This window comes from Rhinopithecus roxellana, chromosome 12 (assembly GCF_007565055.1).
Source record: "Rhinopithecus roxellana isolate Shanxi Qingling chromosome 12, ASM756505v1, whole genome shotgun sequence".
NCBI lineage: Eukaryota > Metazoa > Chordata > Mammalia > Primates > Cercopithecidae > Rhinopithecus > Rhinopithecus roxellana.
In genome coordinates this window covers 51,759,157-51,786,624 of record NC_044560.1, presented here as the reverse complement: position 1 = coordinate 51,786,624, position 27,468 = coordinate 51,759,157, and the positions used below count along the sequence as shown (strand labels likewise).

General features: G+C 39.2%; 1 protein-coding gene across 3 annotated transcripts in view; it reads right to left on the bottom strand.

Annotated features, from left to right (window-relative positions):
• The window catches only part of DAB1 (DAB adaptor protein 1), a 1,267,144-nt gene that overhangs the window by 134,097 nt on the left and 1,105,579 nt on the right, over window positions 1-27,468 (bottom strand). For 2 of the 3 annotated variants that reach the window (XM_010365734.2, XM_030913326.1), the window contains 2 exons: window positions 15,628-15,767; window positions 6,830-6,928 (listed from right to left, as the gene is read on the bottom strand). In XM_010365734.2, the coding sequence (XP_010364036.1) occupies window positions 6,830-6,928; window positions 15,628-15,767 (239 nt within the window). Of the gene's footprint in view, window positions 1-6,829; window positions 6,929-14,333; window positions 15,768-27,468 lie in introns of those variants that run through there. The other variant, XM_030913327.1, reaches the window with a different exon arrangement.

The window sequence follows — 27,468 nt, the reverse complement described above, 5'->3', positions numbered from 1 at the left end:
TATCTATTTTGAGGGACAATATTGAATCCTAGGCCACTCTCACCTCCTAACTGTTACGTTTTAGTCATTTTGTGTACGTTTGCTGATTCTTAATCATGAAGTCATTTTAGTTTTTGTGTAGTAAGTATTACCGGGCACCAGCTATGTGTGAGTCATTGTGCTAGCTAGATAGACAACAGCGATGAACACAAAGATAAGGCCTTATTTATCTCTATATTTATAAAGTTACCCAATAATTATTTCCTGAGTGAATGCACATATATATCTTTCTCTTCCATATATCTGTGCCTTTATAAATACTGTTTTCTCTTCCCTTACTTAATTATTCTGGTCCTCTCCAACTCATTCCTCCACTGCCAAGTCAGTGAAATTTTTCAGGAACATTCTTGGCAAAGTTAAACCCCAGTCTATGAACATGGACAACTCTGTTCACACTTGTATCTGTATCACACAATGACTCACACATAGCTGGTGCCCGGTAATACTTACTACATAAAAAATGAAATAACTTCGTGATTAAGAATCAGCAAATGTGCACAAAATAACTAAGGCATAGCAGGTAGGAGGTGAGAGTAGCCCAGTATCTTGGCAGCTGTTAGTTCTCTCTGTGAGTCTGGGTTCACTAATGAACTATGAGCATCTCAGGGGCAAGGACAGTGACCAATTCATCTTCAAATCCTCAGGAAACAGGGCTGCACATGGCATAGAGTAGGCATCTAATATGTTACAAGTTGAGTATCCCATATCCAAAAATTTGAAACCTAAAATTTTCCCAAGTCCAAAACTTTTTGAGCTCTGACATGATGCTCAAAGGAAATGCTCACTGGAGCATTTCAGATTTTGGATTTTTGGATTTAGGATGCTCAACTGTTAAGTATATATAATACAAATATTCCAACATCTGAAAAACTCTAAAATTTGAAACACTTCTGGTCCCCAGCATTTCAGATAAGGGATACTCAACCTGTACTGCCTAATCATATATGGGTTATACTGTCAACATTCTATCTATCCAAGAAAACTACGGATGAAGCAGCCCCAGTTGTAACTCCACCTCTTTTGTCTTCACTCAGGAAAGCTCAGGAAAGAATGAAAGTGAGTAACAGTGACAATAAGACAGAGATAATAGGGAATCTGCTCTAATATAGATCAAAGCATAAAATGATTTTATAAAATCATTTATAAAATTTGGTATGCTATTATTAGTAACACTTCACTAGTATCAGAGATTCTGGACCAAGCTACCAAGCTCTGCCATTTGTTAGCTGTGTGACTTAAATTATATGGACCCTGGCTTTCCCATCTGCAAAATGGTGATAATAATAGCATCTACTTCATAGAATTGCCGTAGCATACTTAGATTGTTGTGTCTAATAGCTTTAAATAAGTGTTGGCTCATTCAAATGAATAAGCAAAATTCACATGTGTCTGTGGCAACAAGGATGTTGCAACATCTTGAAAAGTTGATGCAGACCACTGCCCTTCATCCTAAGAAACAGACTTACTTGTAGGGTCCTGCAGTGTGTATCATTTTTTATGATATAAAGTCGTAATAATTATATGGATTGAAATGGTGACTGGAGAGAGAAGAGAGTCAGTGAGGTTCACTAGAAAGTCTTGGAGTTGAAAAGTCTCTTCTGAGTCAACAGCCAGGTCAGGGACACTCACAGAATCTCACTGTCCTTATCTGCAAACTGAAGATGACATAACTCCTTCCTTGTCATCCATCTGGTCTACAGACCTAGTAACATCATGATATATTAGCAATATCTAGGTATCTAAATGTATGAACAGCTTTCACTATTGATTTATTCCCTGCAACAAGCTAATGATAAAACAAAATTTACTCACATAAGGATTAGGATCAGGAGTTCTTTGAAATTCAAGACAGGGTGTAAATTGCTGCAAAGGGTCTCTTTAATTGGGATCAAAACATTTTTGACAGTTTTTGGATTTTAGCTATTGTCATGTTCCGCAAATGTTTCTTTTCTTGGTTTTAAAAAAAAGTGCAGTCAAGCTCGAGCAAAAAACTGCAGATGAGATAAACAACTAAGATTATCATTCCAAATGATCAAGACCCAGTTTTCCATTTCTTTGATATGGGAAAAAAAACTTCATTTACAACCCATGCTGCACATTGAGTCAGCCCCCTGCTGGGCAATGACTAAGGTTTAGTAAACTGTTCTGCTCATAATCTCCAATGGAGGTTTTTCAAATAAAAAGCATCAATAGATATGACTGTGAGAGAAAACATAATCTTAAAATTAGTCTCTGAACTCAACTTAGATGTGACTTTGTTCAGCACTTTATCTTCTACTTGACTTTCTTCAACAATATTTCATCAGATGGTTGGTGCTTGAATACCCCCAGTGACGGTGAACTCTCTCACACAAAAGGCAGTCCATTTAACTGCTGACTGATAGAAAAGCCTTCTTACTGATAAACAGAAACCACCTCCTAAAAATTCTATCAATTAGTCCTGGTTCCATTCCTTGAGGTCACACAGAGCAAGTCAGCTCCTCTTCCTACTTGACAATTCATATAAAGACTGTTAATGCTAGGCACGGTGGCTCACGCCTGTAATCTGAACACTTTTGGGAGGCCAAGGGGGGGGCGGGGTGGATCACCTCAGGTCAGGAGTTCGAGACCAGCCTGGCCAACATGGTGAAACCCTGTCTTTACTAAAATACAAGATAAAATAGCAGGGTGTGCTAGCGCACACCTGTAATCCCAGCTACTTGGGAGGTTGAGGTAGGAGAATTACTTGAACCTGAGAGGCAGAGGTTGCAGTGAACCAAGATTGCACCACTGCACTCCAGCCTGGGTGACAAAGTGAGACTCCATCTCAAAAACAAACAAAAACAAAACAAAACAAAACAAAAACAAACAAACCAACAACAACAAAAAACAAAACAAAAAAAGAAAAACTATTAATATGGGGTACCCTGACCCTTATCATCTTTACTTCAGAGTGAAACATATTCAGTCCTTTTAACCATTTTTTAGGACCTTTGTTAAGGCATATTAACAAGCTAAGATTGCCAGATGCTACAGAAGTCTAATGTTAATCTAACAAAACTGGGGTAGACTAAGTGAGACAGAAAACATTCAACTTTACTTCCTTCCTAATTCTCCACTAGGGATCTAACATGTCCTCTACAAAGCTAAATGGCTTTGGGCGGAAATGATTTTACTGTTGTTCTCTTTGTGTCTGGCTAAAGAATCAAAAATTGTGCTACAAGGTTTGGTGGTATCTTTCTTTGGGGACAGTTTAGCCACATTTGAGTAAGGATGCAGATAAAAGTAAAGAACATAAACTACCCTAATTAGTTAAAATCAAGGTAATTAGGACTTCAATGATCTGGGCACAGCCTATTTGATGGTGGGGTCCGTGATAAAACAGCAAAGCCCAAAACATGACCCTCGGACAAGATAAAACACCAGATACCCTTTACCTCTGTCCTTTTCCCTTTGATTACACACACCAAGTATCATGGTAATGGAAGAGACTAGAGATGATATCATATATTGGGGCATATAAATCATTGTGAAAGTATCTCTCAGTTGGGCTTGATCCACATTACTAAGCTCCCACAAAGAATGCTGGAGGACTACAAGCCCAGAGTTCGCCATATTCTGTGTTCCCAAAGATCATATGAGCCACATCTGTGTCAAGCAGTTTTGGTTCAGCGTAGTTTCCAGGTCCCCACTTGCCTGGATCCTCCTCATAAGAATATGTTTCCATTTGTCTATATCCAATTTAAAATGTGGAGTTCAGAACTGAGCATGTGTCTCCAAACTATGGTCTTCACAGAACAGAGAACCCACCTCCCCAGGGTTTTGAAGCTATATTTTTATGAAGGCAGATAAAGCTTACATTAGGCTTGTAATCCTGTCGAATTCAAGCCCTTTTACTACCAATGCTTGTGCCTTCATCCTAAACTCCCTTCTACCAAGGCGTCCCCAGATAGGCCCACCTTCTATAATATAGAGGTAAATTGCATTGATTTTTTATTCAGGTTGACTTGAGGTGAAATCCCAGTTCTGCTTCCTACATGCTGGGTTGTATTGTAAATACTTTTAAATTTTCTGTATATGATGTTTTGACATCTTAAGAAATCTTTCTGACTGGGGAGAGACTGTTTCTCAATTCTTAGACATAATAAAGGACCCAGCCAGGAGCATGTCTTTGATATGCAAACTAACCAATCCAGAGTCATCCCTCCTCTGCCTGGTTCATACACCCCAGAAATCAATATTCCTCTGCCTTCACTATCTCGGGGCAGAGGGGGATCACCCCTACAGCTTAGAGCCAGACAAAACGATTCAAACTAGCCAATCACTTGCTGTGACCTGCCTTGCCTTGGCTTGCCAATCCCAATAAAGGAGTGGCCTTAGGTCTCCCCCTTCTGCTCCTTGTCTTTTGCCTCCTGACCACCCTGGTGTCTTTCCCATGTGGCCCTGTGTGGTGTGCTGTGCTCCAGTCTCTAGGACCTGTGAGTATAACAAACTGTTTTGTTTGTTTGTTTGTTTGTTTGTTTGTTTCCAGAGGCTCTCCAATGTCTCCTCTTATGGCTGCACCTGACTGAACAAAGAAAATGTTGTCTATATACACCATGGAGTACTATGCAATCATAAAAAGGAATGAGACCACATCTTTTGTGGGAATGTAGATGGAGTTGGAGGCCATTATCCCTAACAAACTAATACAGGAACAGAAAGCCAAATACCACATGTTCTCACTTATAAATAGGAGCAAAATGATGAGAACTCGTGGACACATAGGCGGGAACAATAGACATTGGAGCCTACTTGAGAGTGGAGGGTTGAAGGAGAGAGAGGAAGAGAAAAAATAACTATTGGGTACTAGGCTTAGTACCTAGCTGACAGAATAATCTGTACAACAAACCCTGAGACATGAGTTTACCTATAGAACAAACCTGCACATGTGTCCCTGAACCTAATTAAAAAAGAAAAAGAATACAAAACGTGGGTGAACTTAGAAAAGATTTATCTCGAGAGATAATAGGCATCATTGTTAAACAAAAGGACTCAGGAGCCAGACTGCCTAGGTTCTAATCCTGCCTCTGTCACCCCTTACTGCCAGCAAGTTATGTAAACTTTTCTGTCCTTGCTATCTTCAACTATAAAATGAGAATAATAGTACCATCTACCTCCTAGGGTTGTCGTGAGGATTAAATGACCTGGTACTTATAAAGAGCTTACCACAATGCCTGGCACATAATATATACTTGATAAAGTAGCTATTAGTATCACCTCATAGGAATGTTGCAAGAATGAAACTGAATTATGTATGTAAACTGACTAACATGTGTCTAGTATATAGGAGGTATTCCATAATGAGAGTTACACCTAGCTATTTTTTATTGTGGTAAAATACATAACATACAATGTACCATTTTAACTATTTTTCAGCATGCAGTTCAGCTGCATTAAATACCTTCACATTTCTGTGCAACCATCACCACATTCATCTCCAAAAGATTCCATCTTCCCAAATTGAAACCTCATGCCTACTAAATAATAACACTTCATTTTTTTCTTTTCCCTGGTCTCCGGCAATCACCATTCTATTTTCTGTCTTTATGACTGTGACTATGTTAAGTAATCCATATAAATGGTATCATACAATATTTGTCTTTTTGTGTCTGGCTTAATTCACTCAGCATAATGTCTTCAAGGCTCATACACATTGTACCACATGTGAGAATTTTCTTTCATTTGAGAGCTCCATAGAATTTCACTGTCTGTATATACAACATTTTGTATTCATCCATCTACAGGCATGGGTCGCTTCTACCTTTTGGCTACTGAAAGTAATGCTGTTATGATCAGGGGTGTACGGATATCCATTCTATTACTAGTTATTCAGTCCTATAGCTTTTTTTCCTGAAGAAAATCCATTTTTTTACATTTAAACTATCATCTTACTACCCTTATGTTATCTTCATACTAGTCAGAACAAGGAAGAGAAAATAATAATGCAAAATGACCGGGGTCATGTAACTCAGATGGTTAAGTATTATTTATAAAGTGCTTGATAAATTACCTCTGTGAAGTTCATGGTAGGTGATATACATGGAGGTGTTTTATAAGCTGTAAAACACTGAATAAATACAAGGAAAAAGACATCTATTTGACTCTTGTTTTCTTGGAAAACGGATCATAGAAGGTCTTTCTATTTTCCTCTTACCACCAATGAACAGGACTGACAGTGTCAGGAGAGCTCTGGGGATGAATCTGGGAGTTAATTGCAGCTGTAAGGTTGATGAAAACACAAACCACTTCTTTGGAGGGTTCAACAAACATATCAGCCCTTAGATTTCCTGGTCGTGCAGTGATAGATTTCTTTTTTTAAGATTGAGAACTCCATTTATTCTTTTTGATTACAGCAATTGCAAGGTGCTCCAGGTTAAACTCAAGAGAGTCTGGATGCTTTGACCGAGTCAAAAGATGTACATGTATCTCCTTCTAGGACGCATGTCATTAAAGTTGCCAACACACAAAGAAATTTAACTTAAACTGTCACATTACACATTGATCTTCAAAGCTCATCAATCTCCCATCAGATTACCAGGATAGTGGGACACTTTTATCACCATTACACTACAAGAAACACAGTGCAGTCACACTGTGGCCAAGTCAGCACAGAGACCTGCTTTGATGGATGATCAGAGTTGATCAAGTTTGTCAGTTGCTTTATGTGTTTGTACGCTTGTTTTAGATTCCTTCCCAGAGAGTAGAGGCTTTTAAGGGCACATGTGTCAATGGATTCAATTTCACAAAGCCATGTGATTGCTTTACTTACCCCTGTCTTCTCATCAAAGATTTTGATTCCTCCAAAGGAGATGGTTAAAAAGATTTTCTGTTTGTGTTCTCCTTTGGAACGAGCGCCAGCAACAACGCCCTGTTGACAGGAAGAACATGGTTTTTACTTTAGTGTTTTCATTTGAAAATTCTCTCTGGTCCCAAAGGCACGTCACATACCATCAACCAATGCCACCAATCATGCACACTGCTTTCCTTTCACACTTCCACATTTCTCTACTCAGTGCGCTCACATCTTCTTGGTGTTTTAGGGTCATGCTCGTCCTAGTGCTTCTAACACATTGTATAGAGAAATGTTTGAATGTTCACTCACTTAACTAATCGAACTTTATAGAATGGTGTCTAGATGCTCAGCTCAGAATTGGGGGTCCCAAGACAGACACAATATGGTTTTCATATTAATGTCTTTTGTGGGTTTTATATTAGATATGGTTTTAACCTTTTAAATAAAGGTGAGCCACTAAGTATATTCCTACATACAATTTTATTTTTTATAATTCTGGAAAAAGTTTTCATATGAATCAATTTTAGATAATAGAAAGAAAATAAAAACAAATGCTAGACTGTCCATTTTGCTGGAAAAAAAATGTGATCACCATAGTTAAATGCCTATTGATTGCAATTTTTATCCAAAGACATTTTGTGTTTACCACTACCCTTGTTCCTCTCATTCTCACATTCCATTCATCAAAAAACAACAACAACAACAACAACAACAACAACAACTTGTTTCCTTACTGTCTCAAATGTTTTATAAGGCAAAGATATGTCTATGAATCAGTGAGAGGGTAAGCTTCACAAAATGTTGGAGTGTTACTTTGTTCACCGCTTTATCTCTAGTGCTTAGGACAGTCCCTGGAGGGCAGGAGGTGCTTAGCAAATAATTGCTAAGTGAATATGTGCTATCCAGAGTCGCCCAAAGTTGATATGATTCAAGTTAAAAATAAAGACACTTGTTTTTCAAATTAGATTCTGTGTTGGCCAGTTGCAGGAAAGCATGGGCTCCATACTAGGGTACAACTCAGGGGATAAAGACCTTTCAAGGGATCTACACTCTCAGGGGCTGTTGTTGACCATGCATTAGGGGCCTTGAGGCTTCTAGCTTACTGCCAGCCTCTAAAGATGGCAAGATTAAGCCCAACTCTCAGCAGTTATGGTTCTGGGGTTTTAGAAGAAGAAAGGTCTAAAATAATATTGATTTCATATTTCCAGGAGATAAAACTACTATGTGCTATTCTCAGCATCAGTTTTGGGGAATGGTTAGTGTTAGAGAGCAGTAGATATGACCAGAGGTATGAGGAAGGCACATTCTTTTGAGGATGTTTGATTATCTTCACCTTGGGTATTGGAAATATTCTGTGGAATAAGAATATCTAAGTCGTACTCCTGGTTCTGTATAATCTTGGACAAATTACTTAACCTCTTAGCTTTACTTTCTTAAGTTTAAATACATCATTTTTGTGCATGGTTGAGAGAATTAAATAAACATTTACATAAAGTACCTAGCACAATGCCTGGTATACTGAAGAAATGTAATAAAAATGAATTTCTTCTAGAAAATACATGAACGTCCATTACAGTTTGTGTTCCAGTTCCTGTTTATAGACACCTACTAGGAGGAAATTCCCTCTTTCATACATCACCCATTCATTCTCAAGCACATCTTGCAGACTCACAGACATGCAGAATGTATAGCACCACAGAAAACCTTAAAACTAATAGATCCAAGTTTCTCAAAAGACAGATGAGAAAAATGATGAATTGAAAGGTAGTAGACCATCCTGAGATGGCACAGGGAATTGGTCAATGAGCTGAGACTACAACACAGCTCTCCTAACACCTGGTGCTAGGACCAGTGATTATCCTTTACATGTGTCTTATTTCTAGGGAGTTTAAGTCTCTCTCCCTACAACCCCCTTCCAATCTTCCTCTTTCAGCTCTTCAGAGCTGCTCCATATTGACATACGACCGCTCCTCCAGCAACTGCTCTCTAAAAGGTTAGAGCAACTCTTAACTCACATACAAAGCAGAGTTCTCTGTCTCTTCAATCCCTCCCCACATTCAATGGTTTCTAGATTGCTCAATGTGCTCTTTGTTTTCCCATGAATTTACTGTGGGATGCTTTTAAGGAACATGCAGAAATGGCCAAAGTACGTCTTTGGAATCCCAGGGGTAACTCCTAATTTCTGTTTAATGCCACCTTCTCTGACCCTCTTAGCCAACAGAGCACACCCTTTATGACAAACTGCATCTCCTTTGTTTTTCCTGCTTCACTTTCCTCCTGGAAGTTACCACCATCTGACATTTCACAAATTCATTCGTTGATTGTCTGCCTTTGCCTAATAGAACAAAAGCTCAATTGTGCATGGAACTTTTTTTATTTGGTTTGTGCCTAGGGCTGAGAATGCAGCCTAGTGTAAAGCAGGAACTCAAAGAGAAGGAAAGTGACTTTCCCTCACTTGCCTTTTAAATCTTTGTTCTCGGATGGATTTGCACTAAGATAATACATGTTACTATCCCTTCACACCCCAACCTTCAATCTCAGATATCCAGGACACATACAAATCAGAAAAATAATTAGCCCCTTGCTGGGGGCTGAATGTGTTCCCTCAAATGCATGTGTTGAATCTTAATTGCCAGTGTGATAGTACTGGGAGGTGATTAAGTGATAAGGGTAGAACACTCATAGAGGGGATTAGGGTTCTTATAAAAAGGCTTCAGAGAATGGGTTCATTCCCCTTTCTGCCCTTCTGTTTTGAGGATACAGCATGCATCCCCTTTGGAGGATGCAGTAATAGGCACCATCTTGGGAACAGAGAGATCAGGGTCCTCACCGGACACTCAACCTGCTGGCAGCTTTATCATGGATTTCCCAGCATCCAGAACTGTGAGAAAATAAATTTGTTTTTTATAAAAAATTACCCAGTCTCAGGCATTTTGTTACAGCAGCACAAATAGACTAAGATGTACCCTCCTAAAGGAAAGTACTGGAAGGACTGTCAAAGGGGAGGAGACTGTCTCCTTCTGGCTTTATTCCTTCTTCCTTTAGGTGAGAAGAGCACAGGACAGGTTGGGGAAAGGGCTACACCTTTGGTCAGGAAGAGAAGTTTCAATGTCTCTATCTCCAAAACAGTCCTAACAGCTCCTAGCTCACAGATTTCCTAAAGCTAGGAAAGCAAATATGACTCCCTTGAGGATGCCTGTGTCAATCATTTCACACAGTGCCTAGCACGTGGTATTGCTCGGTATCAAAAAGCAATAATTCCTGGCACATAGTAGTACTGATTAGATACTAAGGCCCCCTTTGCTTGTTGGTATCAAGCAGCTACCAAAGAATTCCCTGGTAGAACACAGCTGTAGGTAAAGAAGGATGGAAAAAGCCAACATACATGTTCCAGGAGCATTTCCACTTGGGGCTGCTGATGGTGACTTTACATGACAAATGAAAAAGAGAAGGACAATCCATAAGGTGCTATCTTTGGGGAAAGAAAAGTCCCATCTTATCAAGCATGTTTTTCTTGTGAGACAGGACTCTAGGTCAAGCTCTGAAAAACTGCACTCAGTCTAGAGTGGGTCTGCCACAAGACAGTACCTTCAGGACACTGACGGGCTCATCTCCCCACAAGACTATTCATGGCCACTGCGCAGAACTAACAGAGGCTCAGGAGATAGCTCTGGTTAGGGAGTCAAAAGATGTGGATATAGGTTCTGTTATGGACTCTGTGCCTGATATTAGCCACTTGACCTGGTAAGTCACCACTGGAAATCTGGAAACCAGAGAGTCAAACATTTTCTTGGATGCCTATGCTAGAGGTTCTCTTACCTATCATATAATTTAGTCAATATCACAATCCTGGGAAGTAAGAATTACCTTCCTCATTTTACAGATGAGGAAACATAAGGCCAGGGGATCAAATGACCTCCTAGAACCTAAAGAGACTAATAAGCCATAGAACTGAAAGTCAAACAGCAATCTTTCTGATTCTCAAGGTAGGAATCCTTCTACTACAATCCTCTCTTCTCTAAGAGCCCCTTTTTGAGAAACAGGTTTTTAAAAAATGACCATGCAATGATGCATGCTACAGATATGTCCAAAAGTTTATGAAAATAGCTAGGTAGAACCAACAGCTTCCAAACTTAGTGGTGAAGAGGAGCCCAAAAATGAGAATAATATTCACATATCTCACCTCATAAGAGTGTGGGGACACTTAAGCAAACTATGCATCTACTGCACTTGGCACAGTGTGCAGGGAGGGCTCAGTAAATAACAGTTATTCTTTCGAGAGCTCATATTGATATGATTAAGCAATACCATGTGCTAGGCACTGTGTGAAATGATTGACACAGGCATCCTCAAGGGAGTCATAAGTAGGCAGCAGCTCAATGGAAGAAGTTACATATAGAAAAAAGGTCAGGCATGCCAAGCAAGAGTCACAGGCTGCCCTGTCCAGCCCAGGTGTTGCTGTGAGAATCAGATGTATGATGTACATGAAAGGGCTCTGAGAACATTCGCACAGCACGGTACATGCACCCAACGTTATGACTGTGCTCTCCAGGGAACATGTAAAGCATATGTGTAAATGCAGCAGGCTTCAGGCATGAATTCTGAAAACTTTAGAATGCTATTCCAGAAAGCCCCATGTAATAAGCCTAGTCTCCATTCTCCCTTCTCAGTTCTAGCTAGTTACCAGGTATATGAACCAAAGGGAAAAAATTCATTCTAAGTTTCATTTTTTTCCCAGTTAAAAAGGGGAGTACAAGTATCTTTCTCTGTCCCATTTTTGCCCAGAGACTGATTCCTACAGACTAGAACTGCATCCTCTGATCTCCTGAGCTTCCTTTCCCATGGCTCCAGTTGTGTTCCACCAATGCAAGGCACAGGCAGGAGATCAGCGGGTAGAAGGAGAGAGAGGTCAGGACATTGCTTCCCATTCCCTTATCATCCTTCATTTGCATCTCTGGTAGTAGCTATATTTTGTGTGGTGAGAAAGGGAGACTTTCTTATCAATTCTGCTCTTCCTGTGCTTCAGTAAATATATATCTTCCTAGGAGTGGCAATAGCTTCCCACTGTTGCTAGATTCTGAGTACCTCACCACCCCTCATTTGCTACCTTAAATTTACCCACCCGTTGGAAGTTGCTCCTTCATTAAAGTACCGTCATCTGATCTTTCTGGGGTAGATTTTGGTTCTTTCAGGACTCTGACTGACATACTTCAGGTTCTGCACCTAGCGCTCTAGGCACTGTCTTTGGAGACCTCATCCTTTTCCTTAACTTTAATCACAACCATTTTGTCTCTGAAAGCTGACTAGTTTAGAAGTCAATGATGTGTGATGTGACTACTGGGTAGTGGCTTACTGGTAGGAGCTTAAGACCTAGTTTGGGAACCACAATAAATTAAATGCAAATACAAAGCAGAATACAATTAAGGCAAAACTGTGTCTTGTCAAACACAGGCTCTCTTGGTGTCTGGGTTAGAATTCATTTTATCATAGATTAAATGAAGGCTGTGAGGCAAATACTTTAACTTCTCTGACTCAGATTTCTTCTTCACAAAACAGGGAAGCTAATATGTATCTCATATGATCAAAAGATATATGTGAAACGCTTTGTGGATTGTAAATTAAAATATTATGATGTCAACAAATGATAATGATGATGATGATCATGATGCTCTGTTGGTGGACAGGCAATGGGTCACTCATATTCATTATATGAATCCCCTCTCCATCCCCTACAATCCAAGAGAAAACTCTCTAATGCAAGAACATGCACCAGCTTCAGAGAGTCTAGCAAAGGCAACAGAATTTTTATTTCTCATATGGCCTAAGTGGGCCTTTTTGCAAGGGTAAGAGGCATTTTGTACATCTCTCTGACTTTCCTGGGCAGATGGCCAAATAGAGAATTGATCATTTATGTTTCTGTGTTTCCTAAAGAAAAACCACTGGGAGCTGAAATGTCAACATTCTTCTCAGCAACCTGCAAATAATGAAACACAATTGCGTGGAAATCAAGGACCCCTCAAAAAGTTCAGCACAGCTGACAGGAGTATGTTATAGTAGGACAAACTCTCAGGGCTTTGGGGACCTCATGGTTATGAGAGGTGACAGATGGAGCACTTCACTGCAGGACACACACACACACACACACGGTTGGCAGCCATCGCTAGGCCTAGTCCAGCTAGCTTAGGCCAATGTTAATCCTGAGTGAGAATGTTCAGGGAGCAGAGGCCAACTCCTGACTCACATCCACTTAGGCCTCAGGTTTCCAAGAAGGCGGCTGGCCAGTGATGTGCTCTGTGACTGAACCTGGTAAACGGTCATCTCCCAGATGCTGGGAGCATGAGCTCCTTTCTCCTCCTCAGCAGACTTGTGGCTCTGGATGAGAACCGGATCTTGGCATTTTCTTCATGTCTTTTAATTAAGATTTGTTAGAGCAAATCTCCATTTGCTAGACTTCATATTCACTGAGGAGGGACTTCAGCAATAATCAAGATCTTGGCCCTTATTCTCATCTTTGACTAGGGTCCCCTTGGGATGGAAGGTGTGGCTCTATCTGATTGGAGAGTTTGAAGCAGCAGCTGAACATACAAAAATCAATCTCTTCTGGGGCTCTCTTTGCAGTCTGCCTACGGATAGACAGATTGCATTCTCATCTGATCTCATGCACGAGTCATGGGTCCTACTCTGGGCAAGGGCAGGGGTTGGGAGAACAGGGGGATCTGCAGTTGTCCAACACCCCTGCAAACCAAGTGGAATAGCTCATCTCATTCAAGGATGCTCACTGTGACTATGTATCTAAGTCACATCCTCCAGGCCAGGATTTATCAGGCAGAAAGCTGGAGTTTGGAATTCTTCCTGTCCAACTCTTGTCTATTAATCACTCAGCTCTGAACTTGGGAGAAGAAAATTCATCATTGGACTACCGTAAAATTGTATAACATTGCTTAATTATTGAAAAAAAAAAGATGCATTAACTTATTCCAAGGTGATTGCAAAATCATGGTTTTGATGTCTTTTATGCCTTTTTCTAGTATACTTTATAGTAAATATATAACTATTAAAATAAAGTCTGTTTATATAACAGCTTAACAAATAAAAAGAAGATATATAAATGAATATCTAGTGTAGAAAATTAAGAGTTTTAAAACTCATGATTCTTAGAGCCATACTATAGGGAAACTTAGCATCTGATATGTATGCTAACCTACTAAAAAATTTATATAGCATAGACAAAAATAATAACTGTGATTTACTCAGCATCTATGAAAGTAAAGGTGATGCAGATTTTATCACATTTTACATTTATGCATTTTACAGGTTTTAATACTTTTACACACCTAACAAGCTTTTTTTTCTTTTCTTCCTTTGACATTTGAAAATATTTCATTGACAAAGTTATGTCTTCATGGGCTATTTGAAGATATATATATATGTATATATGCTCATATATATTATTAGATGAAGGAGAAAACGTGCCAGGACAGGAAACTGTATAAATTATAATTCCAATTTTATTACATATATGTGTATAATTCATATATTATATATGTAAAACCACAAAAAGAGCTTGCAAATTATACACAAAAATGTTGACACTGATTGGCTTTGTGGGATTGTGTATTATTTCAGTTTTCTTCCTTATATTTTCTGTATTTTCAAAATATTTCATAATGCACATAAGTGAACTCTATAATCAGAAAAAAAAATTATGTATGTTTGAAATACATATGATATTTGTAGACTTCTTGTTAAATCATTTATTTTTTCAATGTTTTATAACTTTTTAAAAGAAACAATATATGGACATCAGAATCTGAGAAAAGTGTTATTTTTGTATACTTTTAAGGCTGTTTAATAGAATTTAATAATTTATTTTGTATATTTAAAAAATTTCTAATTTCTGGCTGGGCATAGTGGCTCACGCCTGTAATCCCAGCACTTTGGGAGGCCGAGGTGGATGGATCACGAGGTCAGGAGTTCGAGACCAGCCAGACCAACATGGTGAAATTCCATCTCTACTAAAAACACAAAAATTAGCCGGGCCTAGTAGTGTACACCTGTAATCCCAGCTACTCAGGAGGTTGTGGCAGGAGAATCGCTTGAACCCGGGAGGCGGAGGTTGCAGTGAGCTGAGATTGCACCACTGCACTCCAGCCTAGGTGACAGAGCGAGACTCCTTCTCAAAAAAAAAAAAAAGAAAAAAAATTCTAATTTCTTTCTTAGTTTCCTCAGAGAAAAGACTTCTTTATAACATTTAAAATCAGAACTCTCTTCATGATATCTCCAAATCCCAAAATATAATTACATTTTACTTTAAGGATATTATTTTAAAGTGTTTGGGGTACATTAGTAGAGATGATAAGAATGAATAAAATCAACTTTTATCTTAACATCTCTTACCATATGGCAAAAACACATATTATTTATTCAAAAATAAAAAGGTGGCAAAATTCATAAAATGTGGGGGATAAAAAATGTGATAATTTTGTAATTTTATTTTTGCAGGAGTTGCAAAGTAAAAATAAAATGGAATAAAATGTGATACACTCAAAAATTGTAAAACTGGGCCTACCAAAATATTTCCACATAGTAGGTGCTCAATAAACATTTGCTGAATGATTGAAATCTCTTCCCAATGAAAAAATATGGTGATTCAACAGTGAGCCAAGTAATTTACCAATAAATGAATGAAGTTATTTACGATTATGATGGTAATCATTTCTTTTCCTCATTCACATTAAACACAAAGTATTTAAAAGAAAATGTTTGCATAGCACCTTCAGTTTCATCATGGAATCCTGACATAACTTGTCTCCCCGAGCTGCGGAAACTTCATCAATCCCGATCAATTTGGCTTTGTACCGGACCCCTTCACCTTTAAACCTCTTTATCAAAGTGGCTTCACTGCGATCCTGACCTAAAAAGAGAAAAAGCAGATTCAAATATGTAGTTGTGCCGACCCCAGTGGCTTTGAGTATCCACAATTTCAAGATCCGTTGTCTGGTTTCATCTACATTCCCGGAAAGTCAAATCACTGGACCCAGGAGAAAGGAATAGTAGTATCCCTAGATGTACATTCTGACTCCATCCATTTAAGTCCTGAGACAAATTACTTCTCCTTTCTGCGACTCAGTTTTCTCAGGTAGGGAAAAATAAGTTAAAAATAACCACCCCAACAGGGTATTATGATAAATCAGATAACATGTGCGAAGCATGTAATTCAGGGTTTGATAAACAAGAGATATTCAACAAATGATAATATTCACCCACTAAGAGTTCATGTCTGAAATTGTTGTTAGAATAATTTTAGCACCGAGTCTCTGGCATTGCCAACATTCAATAATAGCTCGGCCAGGGTCCAAGACCCTCTTCCCACCCAATTCCACAAGCTGTTTTACAGTGAAACTCCAGAGTAATGACCTGAGGACAATTATCAAAAAATGGTTTTATGCCATCTCTTCTGGTAAGTCATGTGTGCAGGGAAATAGGCTTCCATGCTACATGCTGTTGTGTGTCTGCCCCTTCCAACAGGCTCTCTCAATAATTATTAAGATAATATTTTGCTAAGACACATCAACCAGGAGCTCAAGCGTATCCACATGAAGTGAGGACAATAAAGTTAACTCGGAACTGAGGAAGCGCTCCATGCCAGATGTTCTATAAACTTTATCCCCACTCTTCACAAGTAAACCAGTTCCATTTTCCAGATGATGAAGTTGAAGATCACAGAGTTTAGGTAGTTTGCCCAAGTAAACATAATCCCAAATAAGATGAATACAAGGAACTCAAACCCATCACTAACCTCATCATACTTTGACTAGTCAGAGGTCTGGACATTGTACAGTTGGTTCTTAAAACCCGGAGTGTCCTATCTGTCTGCTATTCATCTCCTATAATATCATTAACTTCAATTCTTGATTTCTCCTTCATCATGCTTACCTCATTCTGTCAGAAACACAGAGCTGAGGACATTAGAGATAATTCAGCCTATTTCCCTCTATCTATAGACGTGTAAACTAAGGCCTTTCTATCTTGTGGTGTTGAGAATTATCAGAAGACATGCTTAAAATAGAAAAACACAAAAGCCATCACTAGTCATCATATAGTACATTTCTAATGACAAAATACAACTTTCATTTCATTCATTTATACATTCATCCCTTACCAAGCATCTCCTCTGTATGAGTGCTACTATTCACTGGCAACAGATGAATGAGACAACATCTGTGCCCTTAGAAGCTTAAGTTTTTGGTGGCTGCAAATACAAATGTATCTGCATTACGCTAGGTGTGTAAGAAGGTTCAAGCTTCAGAATCAGACATCCTCATTTCCAATCATGGGTCCTTCTCATAAGTCAACTAAACTGTCTGAGCCTCCCTTTTTAAAAGTGTTGGATGGGCCGGGCTTGGTGGCTCACGCCTGTAATCCCAGCACTTTGGGAGGCCGAGGAGGGCGGATCATGAGGTCAGGAGATAAAGACCATTCTGGCTAACACGGTGAAACCCTGTCTCTACTAAAAATACAAAAATTAGCTGGGCGAGGTGGCGGGCGCCTGTAGTCCCAGCTACTCTGGAGGCTGAGGCGGGAGAATGGCGTGAACCTGGGAGGCGGAGCTTGCAGTGAGCCGAGATGGCACCACTGTACTCCAGCCTGGGTGACAGAGCCAGACTCCATTAAAAAAAAAAAAAAAAAGTGTTGGATGACAACAAAGTATCTACCTTACAGCATTAGCATGAACAGTAACTTCAGTGAGATAGTATGTGTGAAGCATGTATTTACATGGTAAGTTTTCTACAAATGGTAGCTGTCACCACTATTTTTTTTTTTTTTGGAAACAGTGTCTCACTTCATCACCCAGGCTGGAGTACAGTGGTGCGATCACAGCTCACAGCAGCCACCACCTCCCAGGCTCAGGCAACTCTCCTACTTCAGCCTCCCAAGTAGCTGGGACAACAGGCATACTTGGCTGTCATACTTGGCTATTTTTTTGTCAACACTTGTTGACACTTGTCAACACTGTCATACTTGGCTATTTTTTTGTAGAGACGGGGTTTTGCCACGTTGCCCAGTCTCGGACTTCTAGACTCAAGCAATCCACCATCTTGACCTCCCAAAGTGCTGGGATTATAAGCGTGAGTATCATCACTATTGTAAGCCCAGTAAAAGAAGCAAGAAGAAGACACAATCCTGGGAGGGTGGGAGGCAGAGAGAAGGAATGTCTGTCCAGTCAGGCCTGGACCTATGGTCCTGACTCCCAGATTTTTTTCTTTTTTTTCCCACGACACCCCTGCTGACTCCTTGTATATTAAAGCCTTTGAGTAATATTCCATAAAGCAAATATAACATACGGATGATTAGTCAGAAACTATAATCAGTATAATAATTAAGCCTCAGCATTCTGTAAGAGCAGATGTCAGAGACTAGAGCTAAGAACAATGGGACATTTGCCATAATACACCTTATAGCTAAACGTCTCTCTTCTTCAACATATACTATTTCAGTCCATAATAACATCTCTTTCACCACTGAGACTTCCCCAAACTTTAATTGTAATAACAATGCCAAGGAGCATTCATCACAAAGCATATTATATGCATCAACTTGTTAAGTCCAGAAAGTAATTGTAGAGGTAGGTACAATTATTCAGGTTTCATAGATGAGGCTCTAAATTGAAAGTGTTAGAGGCCATGTAACTTGTCCAAACTTACTGAGTAGAACCTGAACCTAGATTTGTCTCGTGTGAAAGCCCATGTTTGTGGTTTGCTTGTGTTCTGTGTTTTCAAGTCTGTTTGCCTAACCACCGTGATCAATTGCTTCTTTTCTACTCAACTTTCTTATAAAGCCCCATCTTTATCTTGTACCCAAACTCACCTGGCCCAAATCTGATGGTAGTCAATACATTGGCAGCATTAAAACTCCATGGAAGGATGGAGAGACAGCTTGAAAATGGAACAGATTCCAGTCATCAGTCATCTCTAAGAAAATGTCTATGAGTCAGATACAAAGACAGCCTTAAGAAACATTTGTCAGGGCACAGAACTCTGCCGAGAAAGAAGATTCATAAGAGACGGTAGAATCATAGCAGGTGAACAAGGGCAGAGATTAATAAGAAAATATTAGGCCATTTAGAGGAAAGTAGGGAGTCCAATTTAGATTAGGACCTAGGGCCAAGCTAATTTGTATGAAGGGCACTTATGCAGTAGATAATCCAGTTTCTCATTAAATGCTTCACCATTAAAAGGGTAATTTTTCATGAGCACATCTTGAGCAAGGTCTCAGTTATATTAGTTAAGAAATAAATAACAGATATCAGAGCCATAAGGCTTTAATTCTATCTAAGGCACATACAATATGAAGGTGTTAGGAATAGGATCAATCTTCATGCATTTTAGGTCACCATGAATCCCAGCCTATGTTGCTGAAAACACCACTGACCCTCTGTTTCAAGCTGGACAAGAGAAAGACCACACGTTTTAGGAAAATCATCCATATGGTCACTGTTATTGAGTTTTTAGTACAGTTACTGTGCCAAGGGTTTCATGTGCAATTTCTCATTTAATCTTCTCATTTGCTCTTGAGTTAGGCTCCATAATGAGTCCTCTTTTACAGAAGACAACACAAACACCCAAAGTCCATAGCATAACTTGAATGTTTAAATAACAGCTATATTGAGATATGACTCACGTACCGTACAATTCACCATTTCAAAGTATACAATCCAGTGGTTTTAGTTTAGTCACAGAATTATAACCATCACCACTATCTAATTTTAGAACATTTTTGTCCTCCCAAAAAGAAGCTCCGTACCCATTAGCTGTCACTCCCTATCATCCCATTCCCTCTGGTGCTAAGCAAACACTAATCTCTTCCTGTCTTTATAGATTTGCCTATTCTAGACATTTTGTATAATTGTTATCTTATAATGTACAATTTTTTGAGTTTGACTTCTTTTACTTAGCAGCATGTTCTCAAGATTCATCCATGTTATAGCATGTATCAGTAATGCTTTTTTTGCTGAATATTATTCAATTGTGTGGTTATACCACATTAGCTCATAGACCTTTGGGGTGTTTCCATTCTTTAGCTGTTATGAATAATGCTTCTATGAACATTTGTATACAAGTTTTTGTGTGGCTGTCTATATTCAATTCTCTTAAAATTATCCCTAAGAAAGGAATTGTTGCATCATATGGTAACTCTATGTTTAACTTTTTGGAGAACTGTCAAATTGTTTTTCCAAAGTGTCTGCACCATTTTACAACCCTCCTAGCAAAATATAAAGTTCCAGTTTCTTTATCAGATGTTCTTCTCAACATCTGTTATTGTCTGTCTCTTTTACTTTAATCATCCTAGTAGGTGTTAAGTGATATTTCATTGCAGCTTTGATTTGCATTTCCCTAAGGAGTAATGATGTTGAGCATCTTTTCATGTGTTTATTGTTCATTTGCATATCTTCTTTGGAGAAATATCTATTCAAATCCCAGAGCCTCTGTTTGAACCTAGGTCTTGTGTAAAACTTCATGGTCTTAGCCATTAGACTATGGGGCTTCCTGTGACCTACCTCTGTGTTCTGTTACAGAATTTAGCCTCTTTTATTTGTGTCACAGCTACTTGAGTTGATGTCTTATGGATAAACTGGATAAAAAGATGGATATGGATAAAAAGATGTCTTACTCTTAAAGACAAGTAGTTCACAAGTACACATGCCTTTCTCATGCCTTGTATCATTTAATCTTCCAAGGTTACTGAAAACCACCATTGTTATTATTTTATGGATGAAGAAACTGGAGCCCAAGAGGTAACTAAAGTTACTTCAAGTTGAGCTTGGAACAGAATCTCATCCTGTCCTACTCCAAGGCTTGAGTTCTCCCACTGAGAGGCAATAGGCCTTAATGGTCTAGAACATGAGCTCTGGATTCAGAGGACCTGAGTTCAAGTCCCAGCTCTCCCACCTACCTCCTTAGTTATATAATCATCAGTAAGTTCCTTTACATGTCTGCCACAGTGTCCTTATCAGTTAAGTATAGATACTAACGGGTTCTCCCATTATTAAAGAAATGACAAATAACGCACAAGACAGTGAGTGACTGGCAAACAGTAAGAGCTTAATCAACATTGGTCATTGTTATTTGGGTGATCATACTTTCAGTTTGTCTGCCACAGTCCCAGAAACTTTTGTACTGACACTGTTGTTACCAGCATCCCTCATTACTCTCAAAAGTATTCCAGTTTGGTTAACAGACTGTGTGGTTACCCTAATTATATGATCGTCATTTGTATACTGTCCTGCCTTAGTGTTCTTCATGCTAGGCACTTTGCTAGCTTCCAGTGGTATATGGGTGAGCAAAAAGTCCACTCTCCTGCCCAGAGGAAGCCACATTTCAAAAGACATCAAATATAATTTCTCCACCCCTTAGCACTATATGACACTCACAGCTCTGGTCATATTCTGTTAAGCAATGTGTTTTCCTAAGGGGTGGAGAAACTGTAATTGGTAGGGAGATGATTAAGAAGAGCTACAGAGGAGAGATGGCATTTGAGTAAGTCCTTGTGAAAAAGCAGGGGTTCAAGAGGTAGGAAAGAAGGTGAGAAGTTTTCCAGATAAACAAAAAGTACAAGGATATTTGGAGAATAGTTAGTAGTTTGCTTAGACTGTTTAGCAATCCTAATTACCTTCTGGAATCACCTAGGGAATTTTTAAAAAATACCACCCCAGAGCCCAGAGTGGTGGAGTGCACCTGCAATCCCAGTACTTTGAGAGGCCAAGGAGGAAGGATTGTTTGAGCCCAGCAGTTTGAAACCAGCCTGGGCAACATAAGAAAACCGTGTCTCCGGGCGCGGTGGCTCAAGCCTGTAATCCCAGCACTTTGGGAGGCCGAGACGGGCGGATCACGAAGTCAGGAGATCGAGACCATCCTGGCTAACACGGTGAAACCCCGTCTCTACTAAAAAAAATACAAAAACTAGCCGGGTGAGGTGGAGGGCGCCTGTAGTCCCAGCTCCTCGGGAGGCTGAGGCAGGAGAATGGTGTAAACCCGGGAGGCGGAGCTTGCAGTGAGCTGAGATCAGGCCACTGCACTCCAGTCCGGGCGACAGAGCGAGACTCCGCCTCAAAAAAAAAAAAAAAAAAAAAAAAAAAAAAGAAAACCGTGTCTCAAAAGAAAAAAAAAAACAAACCCCGCCACCTCGCAGATTTTGATTAGATGGGTCTGGGGTGAGCTGGGGCCAATGAATGTGCTTGCAAAGCACAGGACTAGAGGGCATGGCTAGAGTGATGCACTCAAGGGGCAGCCAAATCATGAAGCATCTTAGAAGCCAAGTTAAAGCCTTTGAACATTGTTCTTTAGGCCACAGGAGCTATTAATGACCCAGGCTTGTCGTGATGATTAGATTAAAAAGAACATTATAGCAACATGTGGGGAAGTATAAGGCTGTAATTAACTGATTCATTCATTCCTTTATTTGATATGTATTGAGTGTCTACTATATATGTGTTCTAAGGTCCTCCAGATACTGCAGGGAACAAAACATATAAATATCCCTGTACTCAGGGAACTTACATCTTAGTGGGAAGTCAATGGAGTTTTGCTGTAATTTTCTAAGTTAAGTGTAATGAAGAATCCCCTGTAAAAACCACAACAGCAACAACAGATTCCTAAATCCCTTCCAGTGAGATTCTGCACCAGTGGGAGGGACCAAGCAGATGGAGTTGATTCAGATATAAGTAATCCTCAAAGATCACCAGAGAACAGCAATTTGCTTATGTAGAGAATTCCTTGTAAGATGATATTTCTCAGACTGGGGTCCTCAGAATAAAACTTTCCAAAGTTTCAATTTGGGGTTTTCAAATAGATAATAATCTTTTAAATATTTTACCAGTTGTGAAGAATAAAAGGTATTAGTAATAATATATTTCAAAGGTACTTTAATAGGCTTCAACTTTGGTTTCTTAAAAACCTGAAAATTTCTTTTCTAATGTTTATTATTTATTTATCTATTTTTGAGTCTCGCTCTGTCACCCAGGCTGGAGTGCAGTAGCGTGATCTCTGCTCACTGCAACCTCCACCTCCTAGGTTCAAGCGATTCTCCTGCCTCAGCCTCCCAAGTAGCTGGGGTCACAGGTGCTCGCCACCATGCCTGGCTAATTTTTGGATTTTTGGTAGAGATGAGGTTTCACCATGTTGGCCAGGCTGGTCTCGAACTCCTGACCTCAAGTGATCCGCCTGCCTCGGCCTCCCAAACCGCTGGCATTACAGGCATGGGCCACCGCGCCAGGCATCTTTTTCAATGTTTAGAAGGGATCTCCTTAAGTGTGAGAAATACTACTCGGTATAATTTGTGGCTGTCTGGGTGAGTGTGCCTCTTGCAGGTCAGGAGTGCCAGTGTGGTAGGGGAGGGTGCACCACCTCCTTAACACTTTCCTACTTGGCTCAGAGGAAAGCAATCCTGCACTGAACGTTTGAAGATTTCTGCTCTGATACACCTGCTTCACTTGGTTTCATAAACAAACTAATTGCCAACAACTAAGAGGGAATGCTTTATCTGGGATCTCAATCCAAGGCTCTTCAAGTAATTGAATTTTCAATATAGCACTGATTTGAATTCCAAAGGAGGAAGATATGGGGGTTACACAGCATCATAGAGTTGCCTGGAAACCAAGCCCCCTGAAAGAAAAGCAGTAACTGGCCGGAAAGAAGGAAGGAAAGAGGCCTGGATTCAGATGTAGTCTCTGTTACTGTACCTTCACCTATGTGATGTCACTTGCCCTTGAGGTTCAATCTCCCCAGGCGCTCAATGAATGTTCATAGGGAAAAGATCATTTCGAAAGTCTCTGAGTAATAATTGTATACGATGATATTTATGACTAGTTAATATATTTATAACTAATGTATTTATAACTAATATTTATAACTGTATGATGTACATTGGATATATCAGTTTATTGTTATAGCAATATTATGTGGTGATTGTCTACATATGTTAAATCTAGGAACAGAACTGAGTTGGTAAGTGCTAAAACTAGGATTTGAACCCAAGTCTTCATAAATCCACAGAACGTAGGTCTCCAGTTTTATAATCACATACCACTATTAGTAAAACATTTTTGAGCCCACAACTCTAAGATAGATATATTTCTGTAAAAATTACATACATGTACTACTGATAATCTATATATTATTATTTATTTATTTTTTTTGAGACAGAGTCTCGCTCTGTCACCCAGACTGACATGCAGTGGTGTGATCTTAGCTCACTGCAATCTCTGCCTCCCAGGTTCAAGCGATTCTCATGCCTCAGCCTCCCGAATCACTGGGATTACAGGTGTGCGCCACCACACCTGGCTAATTTTTGTATTTTTAGTGGACATGGTGTTTCACCATGTTGGCCAGGCTGGTCTCGAATTCTTGGCTTCAAGTGATCAGCCTGCCTCGGCCTCCCTGAGTGCTGGGATTACAGGCATGAGCCACCATACCCAGGCCCATATATTATTATTAAAGCTTACTTTTTCTTAGAACTTTTTGGATTAAAATCAAACATAAACAGGCATCTTATATTTTTCTAATGTGCCAGAAGATTATCTTGCATAACCTGGGGAGGACCTGCATCTCACAATGATTTTTTGCACATCTCTCTGATTGAGAAATAACAACTTGAAAAATCCTCAGGGATTCACAGCAAACTACCAATCATAATCAGACATTTGGGTTTCTAAGAATCATCCATTTTGTTCTTTTTCTTTAAATTTTTGTGGGTACATAGTAGGTGTATGTATTTATGGGTACACGACATGTTTTCATACAAGCATGCAATGCATACTAATCACATCATGGAGAATGGTGTATCTATCCTTTCAAGCATTTATCCTTTGTGTTACAAACAATCCAATTATGCTCTTTCAGTTATTTTAAAATGTACGATTACATTATTATTGACTATAGTCACCTTGTTGTGCTATCAAATAGTAGATCTTATTCTATTTTTTGTAGCATTAACCATCCCCACTGCAGCCCCCCACTACCCTTCCCAGCCTCTAGTAACTATCCTTCTACTCTCCAGCTCTATGAATTCAATTGTTTTGATTTTTAGATCCCACAAATAAGTGAGAACATGCAATGTTTGTCTTTCTGTCCCTGGCTTATTTCACTTAACCTAATGATCTCCAGTTCCATCCATGTTGTTGCAAATGACAAGAGTCTCATCCTTTTTTATGACGGAATAGTACTCCATTCTGTAAATGTAACATTTTCTTTATCCATTCATGTGTTGATGGACAACAAATAAGGTTGCTTACAAATATTAGTTATTGTGAACAGTGCTGCAACAAATATGAGAGTGCAAATATCTCTTTGATATACTGATTTCCTTTCTTTTGGGTATATACCCAGCAGCGGGATTGCTGGATCATATGGTAGCTCTATTTTTAGTTTTTTGAGGAAGCTCCAAACTGTTCTCCATAGTGGTTGGACTAATTTACATTCTCACCAACAGTGTACAAGGGTTTCCTTTTCTCCACATCTTTGTCAGCATTTCTTATTGCCTGTCTTTTGGATATAAGCTATTTTAACTGGGGTGGGTTGATATTTCATTGTAGTTTTGATTTGTATTTCTCTGATGATCAATGACATTGAGCACCTTTTCATATGCCTGTTTGCCATTTGAACGTCTTCTTTTGAGAAATGTCTATTCAAATCTTTGTCCAATTTTTGATCAGCTTACTAGAATTTTTCCTATAGAGTTGTTTGAGCTCCTTATACTTGTATTTAATCCCTTGTCAGGTGAGTAGTTTGCAAATATCTTGTCTCATTCTGTGGATTGTGTCTTCACTTTGTTGATTGTTTCCTTTGCTGTGCAGAAGCTTTTTAGCTTGATGTGATCCCATTTGTCCATTTTTGCTTTCATTGCCTGTGCTTGTGCTGTATTGCTCAAGAAATCTTTGCCCAGACCCATTTCCTGGAGATTTTTCCCAATGTTTTCTTGTAGAAGTTTCATCAATTGAGGTCTTATATTTAAGTCTTTACCCATTTTGATTTGATCTGTGTATATGGCAAGAAAAGGGGTCTAGTTTCATTCCTCTGCATATGGATATCCAGTTTTCCCAGCACCATTTATTAGAGAGACTGTCTTTTCCCAAGTGTATATTCTTGGCACCTTTGTTGAAAATGAGTTCACTGTAGGTGTGCTGATTTGTTTCTAGGTTCTCTATTCTGTTCCATTGGTCTATGTTTCTATTTTTATGCCAGTGCCATGCTGTTTTGGTTACTATAGCTCTGTAGTATGATTTGAAGTCAGGTAATGTGATTCTTCTAGGCTTTTTTTTTTTTTTTTTTTTTTCTGCTTAGGATAGCTTTAGATATTCTGGGTTTTTTGTGGTTCCATATACATTTTAGGATTTTCTTTTTTTATATTTCTGTGAGGAATGTTATTGGTATTTTGATAGGGATTGTATTGAATCTGGAGGCTGTTTTGGATAGCATGGACATTTTAACAATATTGATTCTTTCAATCCATGAACATGGAATATTTTTCCATTTTCAGTGTCCTCTTAAATTTCTTTCATCAGTGTTTTATAGTTTTCATTATAGAGATCTTTCATTTTTTGGTTAATTCCTAGATATTTCATTTTATTAGATTACCTTATTTCTTTTTCAGATTGTTCACTTAGTGGCATATAGAAATGCTACTGATTTTTGCATGTTGATTTTGTATTCTGCAACTTTACTGAACTTGTTTATCAGTTCTAATAGGTTTTTTGTGGAGTTGTTAGGTTTTTCCACACATAAGATCATATCATCTGCAAACAATGATAATTTGACTTCCATTCCAATTTGGATGCCCTAAGAATCACCCATTTTGAATTTCATAATGGATCATGGGGAACTCTGTAGGCTGCTGTCTTTAATGTGTAGCAGGGCTGGGGTGCAATATATCACTTAAAAGTGTCTGGAGGTTTCCAGGAGTCGCAGTAGATGTGCCTCCACTTTCACCCTCTAATCCATGCCTCAAACTGCTTCCAAGAGGATCCACCCCAAGTGTCATCTCATCATGCACTACCTGACCAAAAATGAAAAATGTCATCTCCTTCCACCCAGCTGCCACAGGCTGTCCTCCCTCTTATTCTCTTACCTCATTTGTGCCTTCTTGCTCCCAGCACCCTTAACTCCAGCCTTATGGACTAGGTACCTCCATGTCTTTTGCCCTTGCTAGTTCCTCTTCTCTAACTGTCTTCTCTACACTTTAGCTCTATAAGAGTGGGAACTGAAAATGATTTAATTAATTTATTTATACTAAAGTGGGTAGTGGACTCCAGGAGTCAGGATCACTTGGGGGAGGCATCTAAGGGGTTATTAAAAACCCCTCTCATACAGATCTTGTTTTATACAGTCCATGAGTGTGATTCATTTAGTCCTCAAGGAATAAAATTCCTAATGGGATAAAGTAAATGTCACACCATAGTCATTTTAATATTGGCTTTGCTTTATGCCATTAGAGAAGAGCATTTCTCAACCTCATCACAACCTGATAATCTCCTAACCAGGGGAATGGCTCTCCTCTGAATTTAAATCCAGCCGGTTCTTCTGGGCACAGAGTAAATTCCCCATTTTCCACAGACCTCAAAG